General features: G+C 36.4%; 2 protein-coding genes across 2 annotated transcripts in view; both read left to right on the forward strand.

The window, feature by feature from the left end:
* Nucleotides 1-1,247: 1,247 nt before the first annotated feature.
* On the forward strand, nt 1,248-4,204 carry LOC112051272 (survival of motor neuron-related-splicing factor 30). Its single transcript, XM_024089846.2, has 4 exons — nt 1,248-1,482; nt 1,561-1,817; nt 2,834-2,977; nt 3,831-4,204. Exons 1-4 carry the CDS (start codon nt 1,441-1,443, stop codon nt 4,099-4,101), a joined length of 714 nt encoding a protein of 237 aa, XP_023945614.1. The 5' UTR covers nt 1,248-1,440; the 3' UTR covers nt 4,102-4,204.
* A 7,211-nt stretch (nt 4,205-11,415) lies between these two features.
* LOC112051280 (lachesin-like) overlaps nt 11,416-24,513 on the forward strand; it is a 126,146-nt gene continuing 113,048 nt past the window's right edge. The window contains exon 1 of the mRNA XM_024089859.2: nt 11,416-11,860. Within this exon, the coding sequence (XP_023945627.1) occupies nt 11,698-11,860 (163 nt within the window). The 5' untranslated portion in view covers nt 11,416-11,697. The remainder of the gene's footprint in view (nt 11,861-24,513) is intronic.

Genomic DNA, 24,513 nt, shown 5'->3' on the forward strand with positions numbered 1-24,513 from the left:
TGCATTATTATTTCTAATTGCATCATGCACTCATGATATTCAAAGCATTTGCACTAATATCTTTGAATATTTTGATAAAAGTTGTAGGTATGAAAGTGGTGGTAGGTAACCTAAGATATTTCTGCAATTACGAGTAGGTGCCTATATAATATGTGAGGATGGCCATGTTTGATTCTCAAAATCAAGCTTAGGTTTGAGGCAAGTGCCAAAATGTGGTTCTGGAATTATTATATTCTTTGATTCCTTAATCCCAATCTCTCCAACCCGCATTTATGGAGCGTGGTGGGCTAATTATAGTTCATGCCCTCTCTTTTGTAATAATCACAAACGGCTAAAAAGATGTAATCTATACTAATATTATAAAGCTGAAGAGTTTGTTTATTTGTTTGTTTGATTGAACGCGCTAATCTCAGGAACTACTAGTCCGATTTGAAAAAATATTTGTGTGTTAGATAGCCCATTTATCGAGGAAGGCTATATATTATTCCCGTATTCCAACGGGAACGGGAACCACGGGAGTGAAACCGCGCGGCGTCAGCTAGTAATGATTAAACCATTAAACGGTGAAAAAATGAAACAACGGTGAAAGCTAATCGCAGATGGCGCCATCGACTGGTGCCTTTTTATACTTTGATCTGTGGCGTTTTATAGTGGGAATTTCAAAAGTGTAATAGAAAATTACATTATTCGTTAATAAAAAGCAGATAATATTTAGTATTGCATACCAAATGTTATCTACAATACAAGCAGATTACCTACATAACCTCAAATTCATAAGCGGGCTTAAATTTTTACGACGGATGTAGCTATTAAACAAAGCTTCATTTTTTTTTAATTAAGGATTCTATATAGTCTAATTTATTTGTATTTAAGAATAGCACAGAACGTCATTATAATTATTATAAATTATTTTCTAATTTATCCCATAAAAATTTAGGAACCATCTCTCAAAACGTCACTTTGACACTTGCCAATCCCATTTTAGTTCAGGTTTTAGCCGCGGGACTCCTTTCGTGGCGTGGAGTCTATTTGACGTATTGGTGACTCAGGGTGACTCAAACCAATTACAAATCGAGCAACGTAATAATAACGCGTCTATTACTTTCTCTGTCTACATAGCAACTGGCAACTGGACCAAAGAATATGTTACATTCTGTGGATATTAGTCATAGATTGTAGTTTTAAGTGTCTGTGGCATTTGATTTAACGACTGACGTTTTGTATAATCTATCATGTATCTTAAAATGTTTAATTTTGTCATTGGCTTGGCTCATTGTCATTGGTGATTTTGTGGTTTTTTTCTGATTTCTTCACTAATTTCTGTATTTCTCTTGTTGATTAGTATTTCTAATTTTTTATTGTAAAGTAAAGCAATCTACTCTTGTTTTAATGACTAATTTGTAAATGTGTTAAAACTACAAAGGAAACTTACATGTAAATATGGCCGATGATCTAAGGAATTATAAACTTCAACTACAGCAGGTGAGCATGTCATCATCTTAATTTCTGCACTCCAATCTTACTCTTTGTTGTGTTTTCTAAAACATATTTTAATTTAAGGTGGAAGCAGCATTACTAACGGATCCGCAAAATGAAGAACTGTTAAAGCTGAAAACGGATTTAGAAGAAGTAATTGAGTTGACACGCGATCTTATAAAAACTCAGGAGGGTGAATCCAAAGTTCATATTCATAGTTCTAGTAATGATGATGATGTTGCAGCTTCCCTGTTGGCTGCGGAGGATGGTGATATCGTTGAGGCGGAGCCCAAGTTCCGGATAGGTGAAAAATGCTTAGCCAAGTGGAAGGCAGATAATGAGTACGTAATTACTGTATTACTGTATATTCAACCTAACATCAAAATTATTTAATCTAGTTTTAATTTTGCCAAAGCAGTGTGACTACTGATTTTATAGTCCATGCAAAACTTCTAGTCTGCTCTGAAGTTGCTACACCACCAACTGCACAGGTATTAGCTGTACTGAGATGTTATTGTTCACTGCTAAGTTTTAAGCCTCTTGTAAAGAGCATACTAGAAGTTTGGTGTGCTTTACACCTTGTTATGTAATTATCATTCTATAGATGTAAATGAAACAACAAATTCATGTTACACCCTTTATATAAATAAGCATTACTGAGTGGGTCTGTAGGCTTAAGATGCATCCGAAAGTAATGCTCTCTTATTTTTCTTAGTTTATTGTGTTGGGACAAGAGAGAGAGAGCAATATTTAAACTTTTCTACTATTGGTCGACAATTTCATTTTCTCGTCACATAATAAGTAGTTAACCCATGCTAGGCCTACTGGATAAAAATTGGCACAAATTTAAGCTACTTTTCAATCAGATACTATTTACAAAGAAGTTTAGGAAGGTGAAACTCTGCTAGTTAAATATATAGCTAAATTTGGCCACAAATTATTATTGCATGCATTATCTTTTCTTTCATATCTTATATTTGACAGTTTTGTTGCTCTAGTAAGTTTGCGTTTATGGGATTTTCTCTCAAATAAAAAAAAGTACCTTTGATTTGAAGTTAGCAAGATTGGTCCTGAGCCTGATCATGAATGTATGTTATGACGAATAAAACTTATGAATGCACATGAAAACTATGACAGAAATGAACAGATTATATTTGGTTTTTCAAATAAAGATAAGTCGGAGCACAACTGGTGGCACAATTATGTTGGCAGATTTAGTGATCTATTTTACCTGCCAGGAGATAAATAGAGATAGACACTAAGATAGCATGGTGGTATGCACAAACTTATCCTGCGCACACTTTATTTTCCTGACTATATCAAAATTTTCATGCATTTCTAATTTCATTTATTTCAGATTTTATGAAGCCACAGTGGAAGAGATTAGTGAATGTAATCTCAAAGTAAAGTTTGATGGCTACACCACATTAGAAGTTGTCTCCATTTTAGATGTCAAATCACTGGGATCAGGGACAAAACGACCACTTGGCGGTGATGATAAGTAAGTAGTTTATATCATCAGTCAGTGAGATGTAAATCTAAAAGACATTTGCCATTTTTCAACTGACTTCAAAAAAGGAGGAGCTTCTCAATTCAATGTGTATGTTTTTTTTTAATGTTTGTTACTTCATAACTTTGTTCATTTATTAACCAATTTTTAAAATTCTTTTTTGTTTGGAAGAGTATACTTCCAGATTAGTCCCATTTAATTTTTATGAAAATTGGCTTAGTCATTTTGTGTTAAAAACAAAATAACTAAAATATGTCTTTGAAGTTGGTTTTATTTATAAGTTAAAAAGATTAATTTAATAAAACTTTAACCCTGGCTGAGTTGGTGTGGGCTCTTCTCAGAGCAAAGAAGGTTTGAAACCCTCGAACTTTAATTTCAAGTTTTGACTTTAATTATCACCATTAACTAAAAAGTGTTCAAAAGTGCTTGTAAACTAAGCCTAATTTAAATGAATGAACTCTGACTTTGACTTTGATTTTATTTGATATTATTGAGCCTAAAGGGGTTTGAAGATAACTGGCCCATGACTGTTTACTAGTTTGAAATTATAGGAGAATTATGTTACTGATGAATTAGTGCTAAATACTTTAAGAGCTTAGGCAGTTGATTCTAATTACAGTCATTTTCCTTCATCAAGTACCATCTCTTTAGATATAAGGCTACCCTAACCCAAGGGTTGAACACAAAATTAATGTTACAAGCTACTATGAAGATTGTTGAGTTAGGAGGTGCAGTTACCAGGTTTTTGACTTTCAATGTTGCTCAATGCAATTCCCTGCATAATCCAATATTTCACTATCATTACTATACAATTGACCTATATAATATACTTTTACTTACACAGACATGGCAAGGGCTACAATAGAGAGTATTTAAAAAAGAAAAAACAAAAGAAGCAACAAAGATTTAAACAAATTGAAGAAGAAAGAGAGAGTGAAAAGAATAAATGGCTGTCATTTCATACTAAAGCCGCCAAGAAACCTGGAGTTCGAACAAAGAGTATATTTGCGTCACCTGATAATTTGACTGGTCGAGTTGGAATCGGTACCTGTGGTATTTCAGGAAAACCAATGACTGAGTATACACCTGGAGAAAAGTGGAAAAAGGGCGCATAGTTCGATTTACAATAATTTAATTTAGTGTAATTTTAGGATAAGTTAGTGTAATATTTTGACCTATTACTGAAATTAATGACTTAATAAATTTTTAGTAATAAAAGCATGGTTTTTTATTGTTGTTTATATTTTAAAAGTTTGAAATATATTCACAGAATCTATACTAATAAATATTATAAAGCCGAAAAGTTTGTTTGGTTGGTTGAACGCGCTAATCTCGGGAACTAATTGTCCGATTTGAAAAATTATTTCAGTGTTAGGTAGCCTATTTATCGAGGAAGGCTATAGGCTGTATTTTATCCCTGTATTCCTACGGGAACGGAAACCACGCGGGTGTAAACGCGCGGCGTCAGCTAGTTATTAAATAACATTGATGAGTCAAATAATGAAGTGAAAAGTCATCAAATTGTAGTCTTATGTATTTATAGGTGTAATATCATTCATGTACATAACCTTGCAAGGCACTCGGGACCATATCCTCTTACAATGCTTATGTTATGACCATTTACCTAAATTCAACCGACATTTTGAGAACTCCAAAAAAGTACTTAACTCAAGTTCATAGATCTAGACGGCTACCTTTAGACCTATGAACTTTATGACTATAAGAAGTTAAGTACGATTTCGAAAGCCCACTGCTGGTTATTGGTTGTTCCCCACTTAGTGTCTATAACCTACTGTGATTATTTAGTAGGTATAGGTTATTTTTATTTAAAATATAGGTACAGTTCAAGTCCCTAAATCATGGAAAATTGCGAATGTGCAATCAGTACCAAAGAAGAGAAGTCGCGCTAACCCGGTCTAATTATAGACCAATAGCCATCACGTCCATGCTCTGCTAGGCTCGTTCCTTAGCCTTCCTTTAGTTCTTAATGGCAAGCTCCATTTATCCTTACATACCTAGAAGAAAACGACCTCTTGTCAGACCGGCAGTATGGCTTCCGTAGGAACCGGTCTACTGGAGACATTCTGGTGTATGCTACACATACTTGGGGCGAAGCTATTGAGAAACATGGGGAGACACTTGCTGTATTCCTAGACGTCTCGAAGGCTTTTGACAAGGTTTGGCACGTCAGTCTTCTCAGTAAGCTCCCTGTGTACGGGATTCCCGCTGATCTCTGCTGCTGGATATCTGATTTCTTGAGGGAACGGTCATTTCACCATCTCATCCAACCTCAATTTCGGGAAATGTATCGATTCTAAAATTGAAATTGCAGCCAAAAAACTGGAAATCCTGAAAAAGGATAGGTAGGTACTTCACACACCAACAACTGCTCACCCTCTATCAGACTCAGATGAGAACTTGTATGGAGTACTGCAATCACCTTTGGGATGGTTCTACAAAATATCAGCTTGATGCATTAGGCTTCGATACATCTTCGCGCCAGAAGGATAATTGGTAATGAACCGTTGACACAGGCGATATTGCAGACCTTGCAAAATCGTCGCAATGTAGCTTGTCTGCCGGTTTTTTACCGGATATACTTTGGTGAGTGTGCTCAGGAACTTCACCATCTAAGTAGTTCCTCCTTCTCCTTTCTACCACAGAACAGCAAGACGTCGCGAACGGTGGTATTTATTGTGGATGTCGTCAGATCGTACGAAACAATTTCAATCTACATTTATAATTCGTACAGCAAAATATTTGGAATGCCCTGTTTGTGTTTTCTGACACATATAATTTCGTTCGTTCGTCATCAACCCATATTCGGCTCACTGCTGAGCTCGAGTCTCCTCTCAGAATGAGAGGGGTTAGGCCAATAGTCCACCACGCTGGCCCAATGCGGATTGGCAGACTTCACACACGCAGAGAATTAAGATAATTCTCTGGTATGCAGGTTTCCTCACGATGTTTTCCTTCACCGATTGAGACACGTGATATTTAATTTCTTAAAATGCACACAACTGAAAAGTTGGAGGTGCATGCCCCGATCCGGATTCGAACCCACACCCTCCGGCATCGGAGGCAGAGGTCATATCCACTGGGCTATCACAGCTCTTACATATAATTTAAACACCTTCAAAGTAAGAGTGAATATGCATCTTCTAGGTAAACGCGCTACAACTTAGACCGCAATAATGCTTACCATCAGGCTCAATTGTAGTCAAGCGTCTATATTGCATTAAAAAAATATATATTGTCAAAAATCGGGGCAAAATCGAAAGGCCGTCGGGACGCGGGACCACGACTCCGAAATCGGGACTGTACCGGCAAAATCGGAACGGGCAACCCTGCCTACAATAGAGGATAGACGATAAAAAATTCATTCTCACATTGCATGTAGGGAAGGAACCCCAATTATTTTTCAAATTTTCTTTTTCCACCTTAAACACGTAATGATTAAACATACCATTACCAAATCTCATCTTTCTATTTTGAACAGATTCTGAGTTATCGTACTGACAACTTTATCTTTTTAATTAACAGCGGTATTAGTATGCTATTTTCGATTTTTAATTACGTTTTTTAAGTTGGTCGACTTATATGCCATTAAAGTTTTCCTTCCTAATATCATTAGGTAGGTATCTAATTATCTATGCCTACTTATATTAAATCTGTAGAGAGGTCAATTCTGTACATGAAATATATTTCCAAAATTACTATCAGGGAGTGTTTAGTAATCGACACTGATGCCAAAAATGCAATCAGTAAAATTTTTGTCTGTCTGTCTGTATGTTCTTTATAGAAACAAAAACTACTCGACGGATTTTAACGAAACATATGCATATTAAGCATTTTCCTGGATAAGGTATGGAATAATCGTCAAGAATAATCGGGCGAAAGCACCGAGGATATTTTCAACCTCCAAAATTTGTTTTGGAGGTTGAAAATATCCTCGGTGCTTTCGCCCGATTATTCTTCCGATTGCACGTGCATTTCAACAAATATAAAAACCACGTGGAATCTGCAGACCTTATTTTTATACAAAAATAATACAATTTTACGGTAAATTTATTTACTAAAGTCGGCCATGTTTGTTAGTAAACACTTGTAATTAAAACGAAAGAAACGCGCGTCGCTAAAATAAATTGTGTTGGTGCAACAAATACCTCACAGCTCCTGTTCTATTTGTCGTGTCGTATTTGTAATGTCGTGTTGACGGTTTTATTTGATTAAAGGGGTTTGTTAGTCGAATCAATAGAGCATATTTCCTCGAAGTCCTCAAAAACTGCTCCGATTTTGATGACTTTTTCTTGTTCTGTTTGTTTTTTGATATTATTTGAAACCAGAAACCTTTCGGAGTGGGGATGGAATGATTTATATTATTTTAACAATATTATATGCTAAGTAATAAGCAATTAAAAAACAAAACACTATCGACTTCAAAAACACCAACTTATGCAGGAAACTAATAAGCAGAAGAAAACTTTATAATATTTTCTATCTACTGATTACTTAGCCGGTGCCAATGGTACAATTAATGGGTAGACAATCAATCAAACCCTGTTTTTCTACCTTTAGGATTGGAATAGGGTAGTTGACTCATATAAAATTTAATATAAACAATATTATTTTCGTGTAGTACATGGAATAAAGGTCTGAAATATATCGATATCAATTAATAATGTAATTTATTGATTTGAATATGCGAGATAGATAAGACATTGGAGCAACGTACTTATATCCTTGTCTTATTTTGATAAACACAATGTTATAGGAAAAAAAACAGGAATCCACGCAAATAAAAAGGGGCGTATGTGCATGTTATTATAATCATGATCTACCTTCAGTACCTACATTCATTAAACCATGTGTCGGTTATGATAAGAAAATAAAAAATATACTTACTTAAAATATAATAAACCATTTCACATTTTATGTTCATACAACCTTCTTGTTTAAAAGTTGGTTAACAAAAAAAGATTCCCACGAATTGAGAACCTCCTCCTTTTTTTGAAGTCGGCTAAAAACTTACTAAAGCTACAAATGCTCATTTCAAGCACGAAAGCATGCTACTATTGAGCAGTTGCTACTTATTAGCATGTGTATCGCAACATTGCTAATAATGAGCATGCTTATTTCGAGCTTGCTCAAGAATCAACAGTAGTGCGATTTATGAGCACGCTACTTGCTGCGCGGTTGGAAAGGGGCGTTCTTTTTGCACGTCTGAACAGATTTGCTTATTGAGTATGCTAGTCGATCAGCTTTACTATTCTGTATTCTATTCACCTTCATCTCTCCCTGTCTAACACGATAGGTACTATAGATAGAGAGCGATAGATACTAATTAGCGTGTGTAATTGGAATGTTTGCTATGAGCATGCTTATTCAGGAGCATACTTAAAAATAGCATGCTTATTGCTAGCAAATGTAAATTGATCATTAGCATGCTCGTATGGAGCATACTTAATGGCACGTTTTTAGCATGCTATTTTAGAGCATGTGTAACAGTACCTTTAAGCTACTGTTACACATGCTCATTTCAAGCACAAAAGCATGCTACTATTGAGAAGTTGCTACTTATTAGCATGTGTATCGCAACATTGCTAATAATGAGCATGCTTGTTTCAAACTTGTTCAAGAATAAACAGTCGTGCAATTTATGAGAATGCTACTTGCTGCGCGGGTGGAAGGGGGCGTGCTTTTAGCGGGTCTGAACAAGCTTGCTTATTGAGTATGCTAGTCGATCAGCATTGCTATTCTGTATTCTCTTCACCTTCATCTCTCCCTGTCTAACACGATACTATAGACAGATAGCAATAGATACAAATAAGCATGTGTAATTGGAATGTTTGCTGAAGCTTATTCAGGAGCATACTTAAAAATAGTGTGCTTATTGCTAGCAAATGTAAACTGATGATAAGCATGCTCGTATGGAGCATAACTTAATAACACTTTTTTAGCATGCTATTTTAGAGCATGTGTAACAGTACCATAAGTATTGCATAGTACTCAAGTACTCTCATTGCTTGCCGCAGTGACACCAATCACATAATAAAAAATATTTTTATTTTCTAAAATAAAATTTGTGCTACTTTAATTAATGGTTAAGCACACTCCACTTTAGACTGCATCAACACTCAACACTCAACGTATGAGTGTCGGAGTGATTGCAGTAGAGTTGTAGTCTATATTATGTATTTAAAAAATGTATAACATATTTTATTTAGATTCTATATACATTGTACCTATATAATATATATAGTAGGGTCATGCACGGCAGCTCCCAATAATTACGAGTATCTACTAGTTTAGCCACTATGTTTAATAGTATGTTATTTGGGACCATTGAACAAAGAGCACTTACGCTACGCATTTTAGGACAATACTACCATCATGGCATCACAGTCAAGCCCCAAAGTAAGCGAAGTTTGTGTTAATAGTACCTACTGATGAGTCATCATCATTATCAGACGATGGAAGTCCACGGCTGGACATAGGTCTCTTGCATGGACTTCCAAAACGCAAGCTTTTAGGAAAGTCTTATTATAGTATTAATGATTATATAAATGATAAAAAAGCTTGGTGTTAAAATGTAATATACGACTGTGTGCTTACTTTTAAATAAGTTTGTAAAATAGTGGTAAACAAAAAAAAAATAAACATTGGCTGAGTTTGTTGTGTGCTCCTCGGAGCAAGGCGCGCTTGGAACCCTCGTAACTTTAATTTTAAGTTTTCAACTATTACTACCGCCATTAGATTAAATTACATTATAACATAATCTTGAAATTTCAAAAGTGCTTGTAAACTAAGCCTAATTGAAATAAATGAATTATGAATTTTGAATTTTGAAAAACAACGGCCTCGAGCTGCCAGCATCCAACGGCACCCTGCAACCTGCTTGATGTCCTCAGTCCACCTAGTGGGGGGTCGACCAACACTGCGCTTTCCGGTGCGGGGTTGCCATTCCAGCACCTTGGGACCCCAATGTTCATAGGCTCTTTGAACTATGTTGCCTGCCCGCATTGCCACTTCAGCTTCGCGATTCGCTGAGTCAGTGACTTTGGCTTGTCCAAAATTCTTCAGTGAATTAAGACGAAAGTCTTCGAGCAGTACGTTTTGCCAGTGATGACATACGGATCTGAGACTTGGTCGCTAACTAAGGGCCTTATTAGAAGGCTCAAAGTCACTCAGCGGGCAATGGAGCGAGCCATGCTTGGAGTTTCTCTGCGTGATCGAATCAGGAATGAGGAGATCCCCAGACGAACCAAAGATGAATATACATTTACATATTATACTTTAATTATTATAAAAATGTATAATATTATTAATAATATTATAAAATTATAATATTATAATCATCCAGTCACTGATAAAAACCCATGCACATCACGCGAACATTTTCCATTGAATCAAATCGGAAATCGAACCCATGACCTTAGATGCAGAAGGCAAGATTATCTACTACGTGCTGGGTCAATAGTCCTTATTTCGGTTTTTCTAGAAAATAATTCAATTGACTGGTAAGACTAAGAACACTTAATTTAAAGTGCTTGTTAGTAGAATGCAGCTACAGAATTGTAGCTTCTACGTAGACTGGTCTACGACATTTGTGAGTATCTAAAAGTTACTAGTAATCTTTATATAGATACGGGAAGATTTGCTTGTTGCTCTTAAGTTTAGTTATTAGTTTTAAAGGTTTCCTTGTAGTATTCATAGTTACACATTTAGTATTTTTAATAAATGGGATCGGTTTAATCTTTGGAATGTTCAGGCAAATACATTGGTTGTATAAATAAAATAAATGCAAAATATAATTTACATATAGATTTGTGTATTTTTTGTTTTATATGTCATATTTCTCATTTTTTCTAAAACTGTATCCAAACTCATCTATTTATTGATACTAATAACCGTTCAAAAACCATAAATTCTGTGGAAAAGCGCAAACAAAAAACTCAGCATATTAAAAAAAATCCGAAAAACTAATTAGCTGCTTGCTTCAGAAGGAGATATATATTTGTAATTTTAGAAATACTCGTATCTTCCAACTTTCCAAGATGCCCTTAACATTTACGATTAAATTAAGATTCAAAAACTTTCCGGAAAGGTTGAATAGGACTGGAGTTTGCAGAGTTCACCAAATTAGAACGAAAGAGCGGCCCGCGGTGGAGAAGGCAGAAAACGATTTTAAGCGTTATCTTAATCGTTAAGCTTTTAAAACATATTTATCCAGCCAACAATAACTTATCAGACGCCTAATTACAGGCGCGAAACCACCTGTCCGCTATCATCACTGTACATAGGCCTTCGCATATACTTCGGTGCGTCTTACGCGCGGGCCCTCCCCCGCGGCGCCATTGGCCGGCGGGTGCGGTGCGCGCGCAGGGCCCTCCTCACGCTCGGGTGTGAGACGATGGAACTCCGCAGGAGCCGGTCGTGGCCGCAATGTGGGCCCGCGGACAGTGCTGTCGCGACACCGCTGCCACACCGTCGCCACTCGGTGCACATTCGACGCGCTCGAACTATAAAACTGCGACCGTCTACTGACAACCAAAACTTTTTAAAGTTGTAGCAATAGTTGTTAAGCATTGTAGTACAGCATCTTTATATATTATGTTGCAAATTTGATATAAATTAAATATAAAATAATTATTATAATTAGTGTTTAATTTGAAGTAATTGACTGAAAGAGTTAGAGTCGGTGATGTGCGATGGCTAAGCGTCAGGCGCTAAGCTGGGGAGTACCGGCGTGCGCGCGCCTCTTGTGGGCGCTGTGCGCGTGTGCGTGCGCACTGGTGGTCGCCGTGGTCGCCGACGCGCACGCTGACGTTGACACCTCCACCGGCAATGGAGATAACACTCTCACTAATACAGGTAGGGTACATTTTTCAATGACGTCGACTATATAAGTACTGAGTGGTTAATGAAGTTCGGCTGTACATTAGTTGGACAGTTTGTGGAAAATTTAGGCAGGTACTTAATGTTTGAATAAAAATAGGTAGAATAGAATGTGTACCATGCCAGTGCTAATATATTGTGACTCTCTCTTTTTAAACAGACTTGCTACGTATGGGTATCAGTTAATCACAACAGAACTGAGTTAATTATTTTTAGAAAAAGATGCGTATTAAGGTGATAATATGATGGGCGGGGCACAAACTCCGGAGGGCAGATAGCAACTTACATTAGAATGTTTAGGGAGTGTTCATAACTTATATCAGGAATACTCACTCATCAAGAATGTCGCTCTCCGAACATTAACGTATAACAACGTTCCGGTGATGATGAATGAATATGAAAGTGCAAGGCAGTTTTCCAGCCAATTCTTCCATAAATAATTAAGCAATTTAACTGTTTTTAATTTGGTTAAAGAATGTTATAATTAAGTATGTTGTTTTCAGGTTTATAACTGTTTTCTTAATAAACTTTGAATAAAGCAGTAGTTTTTAGTAGATACATTTATAAAAAATGTATCTACTAAAAAACTAAATCAATTATTGATGTAGATGTTAATACCTCTATGAAACTATCAACAAAATTGGTACTTTGTTCAGTTTTTAATATTTTTAATGCAAACCTTGGATAAATCCGTTGAAATAATACGGTACAGTGCGGATCAAAAATGGAGCTACAAACGATGTTAAATAAAAAAAGAAGGCAGTTCGGCCTGCACTTTCGAGTATCCTCTCACACGGGCTGAGTGTACTCGACCGAGTCCACTTCACGAAGACGTGTAATAGCTACAAGCGGCTACAAGATGAATTAACAACGGTTGCCGATTTAGATGACAGCTTTAATTCCTTTCGTTGTAATCATTTATTTACAACTAGCGGACGTCCGCGACTTCGTCCGTGTGGATTTCAGCTTTTCACAACCATGAATGGATGTTATTATACGTATAAACCTTCCTCTTCAATCACTCTATCTATTTAAAAAAACCGCATTAAAATCCGTTGCGTAGTTTTAAAGATTTAAGCATACATAGGGAGAGTGAAAGCGTATTTTTAATTTTTTTTACTACTAGCGTAGGTAATATTTATGTCGTAGGATATAATTAAAAACATGATCATGGTAAAATTCCTAGAACATTCGACAAGTACTGGAAACTGGAATCCTAGGCAGCCTTTGCAATCATCCGGCTTATTTTTAAGATCATCGCAAAAAATCTGCATTTAGGTTGAGGTTAATTTTTGTAACTAGACTTTTAAGATTTTAGGTTCCAATGTCCAATATTAACTTGCAATAGTTTTGAAATCCTATTTTTCTGAATTCCCAACGACTTTATATTATTTTTTTTAAAAAAGAATATCTGCCATATTTTATAATATGAACAATATTCCCATTCCCCTCCTAGTACTACTCAGGAAACTCAGTAACTAGTCAGGAAAGACTGTGCTAGGAGTTTGTACGACAATAGACCGACGGGGCGGGGATCGAACCACCACCCCTCGATGATGAGTCCAACCGCTCTTACCGTTGAGCTATTGAGGCTTAAATATTTGGAGTAATTATGTTTATTGCTTTTTTACGTTCTAAGTACGGATAAAATCAAAACAGGGGCGTAGCTACCGACGTATCAGCCGTATCAATGATACGGGGCCCCCGGAATACAGGGGCCCCTTACGTAAGAAGCAAAAATTAGTTAAGTGTAATCTGGTGATTCCCGGAAAAATCATAAAAAAAACTGTGAAGTTTTTCACTTCAGAAATGATAAAAGTATAAAATCCCATTTTCTAAGCAAACGTTCTTTTTTGTGAGAGTTCGTTACCCTTCATTTGGGGCCCCTACCTAATTTTGATACAGGGCCCTCCAAGGCACGCTACGCCACTGGTTCAAAAGTGTGGTTTTCAGCAAACAGTAGCAAATTTATGTATGTACAACTCTGCTCAATCATTAGGAGACTCGAAACGTCGTGTACTAACATTATTAGGGTTACGTAACATAAAATGGGAATAAAACTGCATAAACCTGCTGGCCGCTGTCCAATAAATACATCCAAGAGTACCTCGCTTTGCATTCCTGTAACCTACATTCGGCGTGCATTTGACTATTTGAAGGATTATTAGGAAATGGAATTTTGGATGGTCACTCCTGACGTAGTAATAACCTAATGGCGCGGCGTGGGGTTGTTACGAGTTTCTAATATTATAATAATATGTATAGTTACTTTGTAGTTATATTTATACGTCTACTTCTGTTAGTTTATTTAGCAAAATATTACGATTGCACTTTAAATTAGGAGTTCTGCAAGATTAAAAGAATAAATAAAAGCCAAAATATTATTATTAAAAAACTTTGTATTTCAATTCTAGTATCAAGTAGCGGACACAGTGCAGCTTTTTCATAATTATTTAAAAAAAATACCTGAAGTTTTTATTACAAATGTAAATGTTAAAGTAGATTTATAAAAACAAAGCTTTATCATCAAAAATAAAGCTGAATGATAAATACCTAGAGAGTACAATTAATTATTCTAACTTAGAACATTTTGGAATTTATTTGAAAAACATTTTTATTATGTCTTATCAACTATTGATACTATACTAATTAATTTACAACAGCGTGTATTTTTATACCTTCAGTTATAATTTGTTAGTTTCGTGATTTTAGAAATATATATCGCACTTTAGATGAGAAACAACAAAATAATAATTATAAAATATATTGTATTTGTAGTTATTATTGATAGATACAAGTTACTAGGTAACGAACAGGTTTTACTTATAGAAGAACATTTCAGCATAAAAAATCTCAGGTTGTACGAGTATTTTAACATTTACATAAATAATTATGTTTTTTAGATTTTTCTTTATAAGTTTTACCTTTAAGTAACCTTTTAATTATGAAACAAAGTAATATTTTTCTGTGTGAATAGATTTCACTAAAATTGTGAACGGCTTAAATACGAGTACTAACCTTATGTTATCACAAGAAACTGAAGTATTTCGCATTATTCCTTCATTATTTCATTAAATTTGCCGGTGGGCGGTAACGAATTTGAACAACTCCTACCGAATTTCTACGTCGTAAAGAACAAATTGTTTAACATACGTACGAACCCAGCTATACCAAACGTTCACTTTTTGGTCTATAGTAGTTTGTCTACATTGACTTTATTACATTCTAAGCTTCAAGGTACAGATTTAAGAATTTATTATAGTAGAGGAGGAGTCGAAGGGGGCATTTTTGGATTACCTCGAATGCGGCATTTTTCTGCCTTACAAAAGAATACTTTGCATGTTGCTGAGTACCTTAACTAAGTATGAAATCTTAATATTGATGGGCTTTTTTGGTTTGCCTATGATCTAGGCAAACCAAAAAATAAACCAACTTCAGGAATATTCAACAAGCACGTCAGATATGTAAAATTAAGGTGAAGTAGAATATGGTATTCTAAAAAATCACAAGCTCTATAAGGCTCTTCATACGAAACATATTTATCTAATTTAAAATCACAGAAAATTTCATGATTTTTTTTCATTTTTCATGAAAACTCATATATTGGTGAAAGCCGCAAAAAAACCCGTTCAGGAATCTTTAAGTTAATCGTGCTTTACAGAAAGACAAACAAGTGCGAGGGAGGCCTTTGTTTTGTAATATGTATAAATTGCGCTGAGCTTTGTTTTTAAACGGATTGTTTTTAATAATTCTTATCAAGACCAAACGACCATCGTAAAGTTATTTTACTTCCTAATTATTTTTCTGTATGAAACCATTTTCAACCCTGACGACGGGCATGCAACTTTTGCACTCACTTTATTGCATGCATTATAAAAGTGAATCTGTCGCTTAGTACAGATTACAGTTGATGAGTATTTGATCCACACGTAATAAACAAAACCACATAATAAAGTAAAACAGACATAATGGCGATAACGTATCGACTTTCCAGTTTAACAATGTATTCAAAACTGCGTAGTATTTTGATAGTGCTGGTAAGCTGGATATATCAGAGCGTACATGGTCATGTCAGTAATTCTGCTAGTCATAAATTACGCGTTTAACTGAATTACGCGCGCTAAAAGCATTCCGCGAGCGCCGACTGCAAACCATTTTCATTCCGCAGGACCTCTCGCGTCCGATGTATAGCTCATTTGGGAAGTGCGTCGCACTTCCCAAATGAGCTTTGAATCAATGAAATTTAATTAACGACTCGTATACCATTAACGTGTCATTTCGCTGTTATCCTGTAATCTTCTTGTCACTGAGCGAGGAATGCGTTGATGTGACATATCGCGCGGTCGCTTTTGTGCAAAATGTTGTTGCATTTGCACCAACATTTTCAATAGTCTGAGTCTGTGTACTGTATTTTGAGCTACTTAAAATAAATATAAACAAGTACTACTATAATATGACCTCTGCCTCCGATTCCGGAGGTTCGAATCCGGTCTGGGGCATGCAACTCCATCTTTTCTGTTATGTGTATTTTAAGAAATTAAATATCAAGTGTCTCAAACGGTGAAGGAAAAACAGGAAATGTGCATACCTGAGATTTTTTCTAAATTCCAATCCGCATTTGGCCACGTTGGACTAAGGTCGGACCACTTTCATTCTAAGAGGAGACTCGTGCTCAACAGTGAGCCGAATATGGGTTGTTAATGATGAATAAGTGTATAGTTTGATATTGTACTTGTACGTACTATAACGGTGTTAATTGCCGAATTTCATGGTTCTAGGTCAAGGAGTACCTACCCTATGAGTTATAATTCCCCTGAGAGTGTCCAAATGCATTTTTTGCCGAATAAACGGTTTTTTTCTTGAATAATATTGAAAATTACTGATGCGACGGTTCGTGTCGTACTGTCTCGAGAATGTATTCGTTTTTGAATTTCGTATTTGTGACGGGTACGACACCACTGTGTTCCGTACGCTCCATCTGTATATTATTGATTAAACTGTGGGGCAATCATTCCGAATGCCTCCAAGCCAAGACTTTTTTTTTATAAATATTCTCAATAGATTCCATACCTTCCGAAACTGTTCCAAAAGTGCTTGTAAAGTAGGACTACTTTAAATTAATGATATTATGATTTGCTTTAGCAGTGATACAGCGACCTCGTGAACAAGACTCAAGTTGAATGGCACGGGTTGCACAGGCAAGCCACTAGCCAGTCTGAATCCAACTAATAATGTAAATCCATTTAATATGGTTATAACAGATTTGCTCGTAAAGTATCGCTTATTTTACCAATTTCAATATCATAATGTATCTCATTACGCACATGTGCCGTAATGTAAAGTAAAATGCACATGTGACGCAATGTAATAAAAAACTTTTGTCATCCGTCTAAAAACGAATGGTACTTTTTTTTAATCTTGATTTTATTTAATAATAAAATGCCATTTAATTCTTTAATTGTTTTTTTACAATAAACGTCAAACTTTTATCTGTATCAGAAACACTAAAATATTAATTTGCTTTATTAGTAATACTGGCTGTTTTTAGTGCATTTGTCTAATAAAACAAACGCTGGTGTGCGCATTTCGTTATCTGTGCAAAAATGACAAGGGTATCAAAATGTCATCATAAGGAAAACAGGCAAAGATGCAAATTCGTTTTCAGAAGGTGTGTTCAAAGTGTGTTTCCTCGCAAATCTGTTTTAGAACGTCGTATGATATACGTGCGCTTTGATAAGTAATTACAGCCTCTGCTTCCTTACAATAGCTCTCGCCTTTGGCTCGAGCTTTAATAATGCCTCGGCTTTAATCTTTAGTCTTAGGTCGGCCTGAAATATTCAGTTTTTCTGTCTCCTAAGAAATTATCAGTTGCAACCCGGAATTGGATTCCCGAAATCTGCTATCTCTCAAAGCTTGCAAGCAAGCAAAACTTATGGTAGCTATTTGCTAGTGGTAGTATTGTTGAAGTTGAAAGTTTGTCTATAGATGAAATGTCTATAGTTTGAAATTTAAAAATCAGTGTTCTAAAAGCCACGCTATCATGCCTTCAATAGTTGATAAAAGTTGAAAGTTTGTCAGCTCATGCTCAGGCCCTCAGTACAACTATCTTATATTATATTACTGAGGGTCAGAGCATCAGTCAAGAGCTGAATATGGGTTTCTAATGATGAAGATGACGACGATGATGATAATGATGGTGATGATGATGATGATGATAAAATGGTAAAAAAAATTAAAAAAGTCATTTTTGGTATTCATTCTCTACATGTAAAGTAAGGCGAGTTTTTTCTCCTCTATCCCATAGTGTGCGAAAGTGATGGTGTGTTATCTATCGATATTTTTGCATTTTAAAGTTATCATAGGGTACGGATCTACTTACCTACTTGCTAAAAAATCATAAATTAAGTTAATTAATAAAACTTACGTCGACGTAGATTACGAAGGAGAAAACGTAGAACCACAGTTAATATAATAATATAGAAGTCCAAAGTTGACGACTTTGTCCAACTTTCTCAATGTAATTATTCTATAGGTAACAGTGGCTTTTCACACAAGTTCTTCGGTGGGAGCCGATAACAACGTAATGAATTAATCAAGATTTCACCTCGGCTAATATGAACTATGATTTTCGTCGCCGCCGGCGAACAATAGGGGGCGAAGGAGTAGAGGAATCAAAGTTGTTGAAGTTAAATCACGACGTGCCTACATTTGTAGAGTTCCATTGTTACGGAGCCAAGTAATGAAAGCGCTGGCTGATAATAATTTACGAACAGCAGAAGTGTCGCTGTTTAATGGCGAAAATGGGGTTCGAGGAGCATTCCAGCGAGCAAGCGGGCGGCGAGTGACAACCGCGTCGACAGCAAACTAAAATAATTATCATCATTGTGCCTGGCCACTGCGAACGCTTTAATTGTTCATTTACATTTGCAGCGATGATACCAGTTCCGAACTATTTCGCCCGGCTTTCATTTTACACCGCCCGCGTCCGCTACGTTCCCGTGTTATAGTCGACGCTTAATGGCCTGAAAAACGGAAATGAATTGCTTCATCTACAATGTCAATGTTGCGTGTCTCGTGATATAGGCAGCTCAAGTCCTCATACAATCTCTGCTACATGTTTATGAGCTCCCATTAATAAACGAGGGATTTAATTTCGGTGGCAATTTTATTATGACTGTGCATTTATTATGGAACAAGTAAATAAGTAAATAAGTAGTGCAAGGATTACTTATTTCATTTTACCGGTCTGCACTACACTGGACAGAATACATATAATGTACTAGCGGAAGCCAGCGACTTTGTTCGCCCTTAGACCTCCCTAATCCGGCCCTTTTGCAAAATCAGTTCTTAGTGGATATTTACTAACTGTAAATTATACTTCCCTGCCAAATTTAATCTTTGTTACGTTAAGTGGTTTTCGAGATTTCGATGAATGACAATGACTTTTAGGTTTCTACACGACATCGTATTGGAACGTTAAATCATCGCTGGCCGGTACGTTTTTTACCAATATACTAAAGCCACTTCATATGTTGTGACTGTCATAGGTTAAATTTTATCCCCGTATACCAACGGCAACGGGAATTACGCAGGTAAAACCGCAAGGTTTTAGCAGGCTGTAATGAACTGGCTCATCAGGGAAGATACGAGAGGATTGAGGAGGTTTTTACAACATTGCAATTAATTAAAAAAAAACATGTCAATGTGATCAACAAAGCTAATAAAATAGTAACTAGGTTAGCGTGTTTGTATTGCAACAATCATTGACATCATTCAGGAAATAGCGAAATACGGGAGTTATTTCACTTCAATCACATGCGTAGGTACTATAGGTAGGTTTATAGACCTACGTATACAGTACGACGTGGTACGACTGTACGCAGTGGGGATGTGGAAGTCTCAAAATTTGGATGAGTACGTGCACCTGCCAAGCCGCAATGACGCAATGTGGCAACTTACGTAGGTACTGTGTATATCGTAGATACGTAGGTGTAGTCATACACCCTCGGTGCAACATTCGTATTGTCTAATCATAACTGATATCGTGTCTTTGGTGTAGTATGTGTGTATGTAGGGGATAGTTATATTAAATCGGGAAGGGATCGGCACCGTATAACTCGAACGCTTCTGTATTCTTTGTATGAAACTCCTTACTACAACACACACTTCGGAATTGTATCGCTCGTCATCCGCGCGCTTAGTCGTCTCTCTGTAGCTGAGGCGACGCCTGGTTGACGGCGAGGTGATACGGTTACAATACTTTGCCATCGATCATGTGTGCTATGATCTTAAAGAAGCAAGACCAATATTATGATCATTAATAACTATATACTTACATATTTTTTGATTCCAAAATGGCTGAACCGATTTGGGATTTGGGTGAAAGGGGTTTGTAGTCTAACGATTTAGATAGGACTGCGACATTATTAAATTTCTAATTCGAAACGCTAAATCGCTTGGCATCTAGCTAGATAGCTAGATCTGGACCAATTAAGAAAACCTCAATCAGCCCAACCGGGGATCGAACCCAGGACATCCATCTTGCAAATCCATCGCGCATACCACTGCGCCAAGGAGCCGTCATGATCATATAAAATCAAGACCAGGACCAAAACCAAGAGCAGCCCCACCCAGTTACCCAGATTGGATTATTACATAATCTATGATACAATTTATTCAGATACGGTTAGCAGTTGACTTTATGAAGACTGAGACATAAAAAATGCGATGTGCATACTTACAAGTGCAATTGCCTGCGAGCAAAGCTTCAGTCTTACGTGAAGATGGAGTCGTTCACGAAATTACTACTGGAATTTAACGCAACTAATAAAGGGCAAGTGGTATTACAAAACGAAATTACAGAAACTCGCGGCGTTCTCCCGCGGCATTAATTTGTATCAAGAATTTGTAGAGATTTAGCTTGAGCCGGGAGTGTTCATCGCAGCCGGCGAGCGTTAACACTTATTAAGGGGGTGCATCCCTGCGACAGATGTAGGGGAGGACCCGCCATTTGCGTAATGTCAGGAATGGTTACACTCGATTTAATAAAACTCCGACAACATTTCATTCCGAAGAATTTTAGAGTCAATTCGTTTTAAAGGCCACCGTAGCATAGCGAAAAAAAAACCGTAAGCCGGAACGTGACCGGAATACATTGCCACGGCTTGGATTTCTTATCGATGGCAATTGAGACGAGTAGGTACTTATGGCTTTTCGAGTGGCTCGGCTTCGTTTAATTTGTTGTTTCAGCGTGGAATTTTTATTAACGTTTCCCCTCACTTTACATTTTTGCGACGATCGTTGGCAGCCAAGGTGCAGGAGGAGCTTCCATTTCGTTTACATATCTCTTTTCACATTGTATTTGTGATGAATTGTTATGAGTTTAACAAATTCAAATAACTTCCGTTCCCTTCCAATTAGTCGGAAAAGACTGTGCGACAGTAGAGTACGACAATAGTCTAGCGGGCGGGGATCGAACCCACGACCTTTAGTTATTGTGTTCGGTCCCTTTACTGTTGAGCTATTGAGGCCCAAGCTTTTATATGAAGTCACTGCTTACTTAAGTACTACTACTACTAGATATAGATACTATAACTGTATACTAGCACTTGTAAGCATGATCTAATTGCTTTGAATTCTGCGGTTGACATGTATTTGAATCAAATTAGATGGAATGCATAGTTACATATACATGAACAACATACCCACATGTATTGTAATACATACAAATAAACTGGATAATGAGTTGAACTGGCAAATTATGTGGTTTGTATTTTATTAATTATACAAGCGGCTAAAGATATACACTACAGGTTAAACTAAGAATTTAAATAGAGGTGCCTTATAGTTGGTGGTCGGACCTATAACAAATAATTTTATATATTGTCATCACTTCTTGTTGTTTTTTTAAATAATATTTGCCATTTTTTTTTTAATATGACCAATATAACCATTTCCCTCCAACTAGCCGGAAAAGACTGTATCAGGAGCGAGTACGACAAAAGACCAACGAGTCCCGGATCGAATCTTTACCTGTAGTAGATTATCGAATCTTTACCAGTTGTTCCTGAGATTTGCGCATTCAATAAACAAACAAATTCTTCAGCTTTATAACATTAGTATAGATAAGATAAAGGTCGTCGCAAAATATACAATATCACCCTAAGCCCACCAACCCGCATTGGAGTAGCGTGGTGGGTCTAACTCCAAATACCCTCTTCTATAGGGCATGGTCTTGTAATATAGTCTGATAATGACAACCTAGAGGCTATTCCTAATTTTTAATATGTAGATTAAAGATTATCGGCGTAATGTTATTAATCGACGTTTTTCGCCGATTAGATTTAATAAGACAATTTGAATAAGGCGCAATCAATCGATAGTTACTAGAAATACCTGATTAAAGTTAAGCCTTAATAAAGCCTTGTGAAAAAAATGTGTTTCATCACACTATATTATAAAGGCGGAAGTTTGTGTGTGTAAGTGTGTATGTTTATTCCTCCTTTACGGTGCGGCTACTGCATAAGCGATTTGGCTGTAATTTGAAATTAAAATAGATTTCCTCTGTATTAACACATAGGCGACTTTTCATCCCGGAAAAATTAAAGATTTCCGCGGGATTCGTGTTAAACTGAAATCCACGCGGACGAAGTCGCGGGTGTCCGCTAGTATGGAATAATTCATACCAGTCTGTGATATATGTGATACATGCAAGTAAAGAAGCACTCGATCATAATCACGTACCTACCAACAAGGTTTCTCTGTCGATATTCCGAAGCCTGAAACTACCCGATACGTATGCAACGAAATTTTCCCCGGAATGCCATATATCTGCGTGGAATTATATCGTCAACCGAATTTCACTTGCAAATACAATCACATTATGTCCAAGCTTCTGTATTAGCTTTGTGACAAGGTTCAGAAATTAATAGCAACACAGAGCGTGCGTCGATCGGAAAACACAAGGGGACCACTCAGCAGATGCTTATCTACACTCGCACTCGCTCGCTAGAGTTCTGCCTCTCGTTGGGAGTGTGATTGCAGGAAATTATTGTTGGCTTGCAGGTTTATCGTCTACTAGTTATCACATATGTAGATAGGGTAAGCACGATGGAATTAGGGTGTTTTCCGTTCTCTGATACTGATCGTTGACTTTGCTAGTTTTGGACAACGTATATGTACCTATATGTCACTAGATATAATATTTACTTTCGTATATATGAGTAAACTAAAGACGCATACGCACAGTATATTTTGACAAACACAGTAGGTACATACTACCTACTACCTACTAGCTAATATCTAATGTATCTGCCAAAACTGAACTTAAATAAATTAAATTCATCTCTGTGAATTTAAAATTAAATTCCAAATTCAAATGATGAATGATGAAGTTTAAGAAGTGTTCTTTATCTGTCACCTTGAGGCTTGAAATGGTTTCTCAAATTAATGATTCAATGGGAACCACAGGGTGCCTTCACTACAGAAAAAGCTAGTGTTCTTGAGAAATAGAAAAATTACTCTTATATAGTCGTCTTTTACAAAATCTACATTTTTTGTCGTACGTAAGTCGAGGACAAACTATAGTAAATATATCTATCCTGTCTTTAGAATTGCAGGTTGATTCACTAACTTTGAAGTTTGTTAGTTGACATATACGAAAATGAGATTCTTTTTAACAATAATGTCATTTGGTGCCTACTGACAACGCTAAATGAATATCATACAGTAGATGACATATTGTCGGTTGATTTGGTCTTGACTGGTGGGAGGTTTCGGCCGTGGCTAGTTACCACCCTACCGGCAAAGACATACCGCCAAGCGATTTAGCGTTCCGGTACGATGTCGTGTAGAAACCGAAAGGGGCCTAGATTTTCCTCCTTCTCCTAACAAGTTAGCTCGTTTCCATCTGAGATTGCATCATCACTTACTATCAGGTGAGATCGTAGTCAAGGGCTAACTTGTAAAGGATTAAAAAAAATAACAGTCACAAATCACTACAAACAGACAAACCACCTTTCAAAAGTGCTGTAAAAGTTCACTAAACCTACCTAATAATTTTTAATTTAATTAAACCTAAATTTATTGAACTTCATATTAAAAATAATAATTTTTAATATGAAGGTCAATAAATTTAATTCCCAAAATTAGTTCGAGTTGACAAAGAACCCAGTGCTATTTATTTCCAACACATCGAACCAACGAGCTATTAACATACTTGTAATGTTAAAATAAAAAAAAAAAATAAGTTATATCAGCGTGAAATGTAATTTCGGACGTCTACTTAGCGAAACGGCATTGTCATTGTAATAACTGACGGGGCAACATGTGGCATAAATATTAGATGCTAAATATAATTAATGATCGATTGCAGTGTGTCAGGACTCGGGAGTAGGGAGTGCGGAACCCTCCGCAAATCTTTACCGACACAAAATAGAAGTCCCCGGGGGCCACCGTGCCTTTTAATTTGCAAGTATTAGGGGTGCGTTATTGTGCTGCCGATTTTATAAAACTGAATAGTAGGTAGATATGTACCTACATCATTAAAAAAAAATATATATTTATAGTCTTTCTATGGTTTTTGATTTTGTTGGTATTAAAACAAATCAATAGAACTAACGGTTTAAATT

The sequence above is a fragment of the Bicyclus anynana genome, chromosome 1 (genome assembly GCF_947172395.1).
Source record: "Bicyclus anynana chromosome 1, ilBicAnyn1.1, whole genome shotgun sequence".
Taxonomy (NCBI): Eukaryota; Metazoa; Arthropoda; class Insecta; order Lepidoptera; family Nymphalidae; genus Bicyclus; species Bicyclus anynana.

What these genes read in the sequence shown, in the direction of transcription:
- LOC112051272 (XM_024089846.2), top strand. Translation starts at nt 1,441, where the DNA reads ATGGCCGATGATCTAAGGAATTATAAACTTCAACTACAGCAG. An exon ending in ATAAACTTCAACTACAGCAG is followed by an intron (nt 1,483 to 1,560) that starts GTGAGCATGTCA and finishes TTTTAATTTAAG; the next exon opens with GTGGAAGCAGCATTACTAAC. An exon ending in CCACTTGGCGGTGATGATAA is followed by an intron (nt 2,978 to 3,830) that starts GTAAGTAGTTTA and finishes TTACTTACACAG; the next exon opens with ACATGGCAAGGGCTACAATA.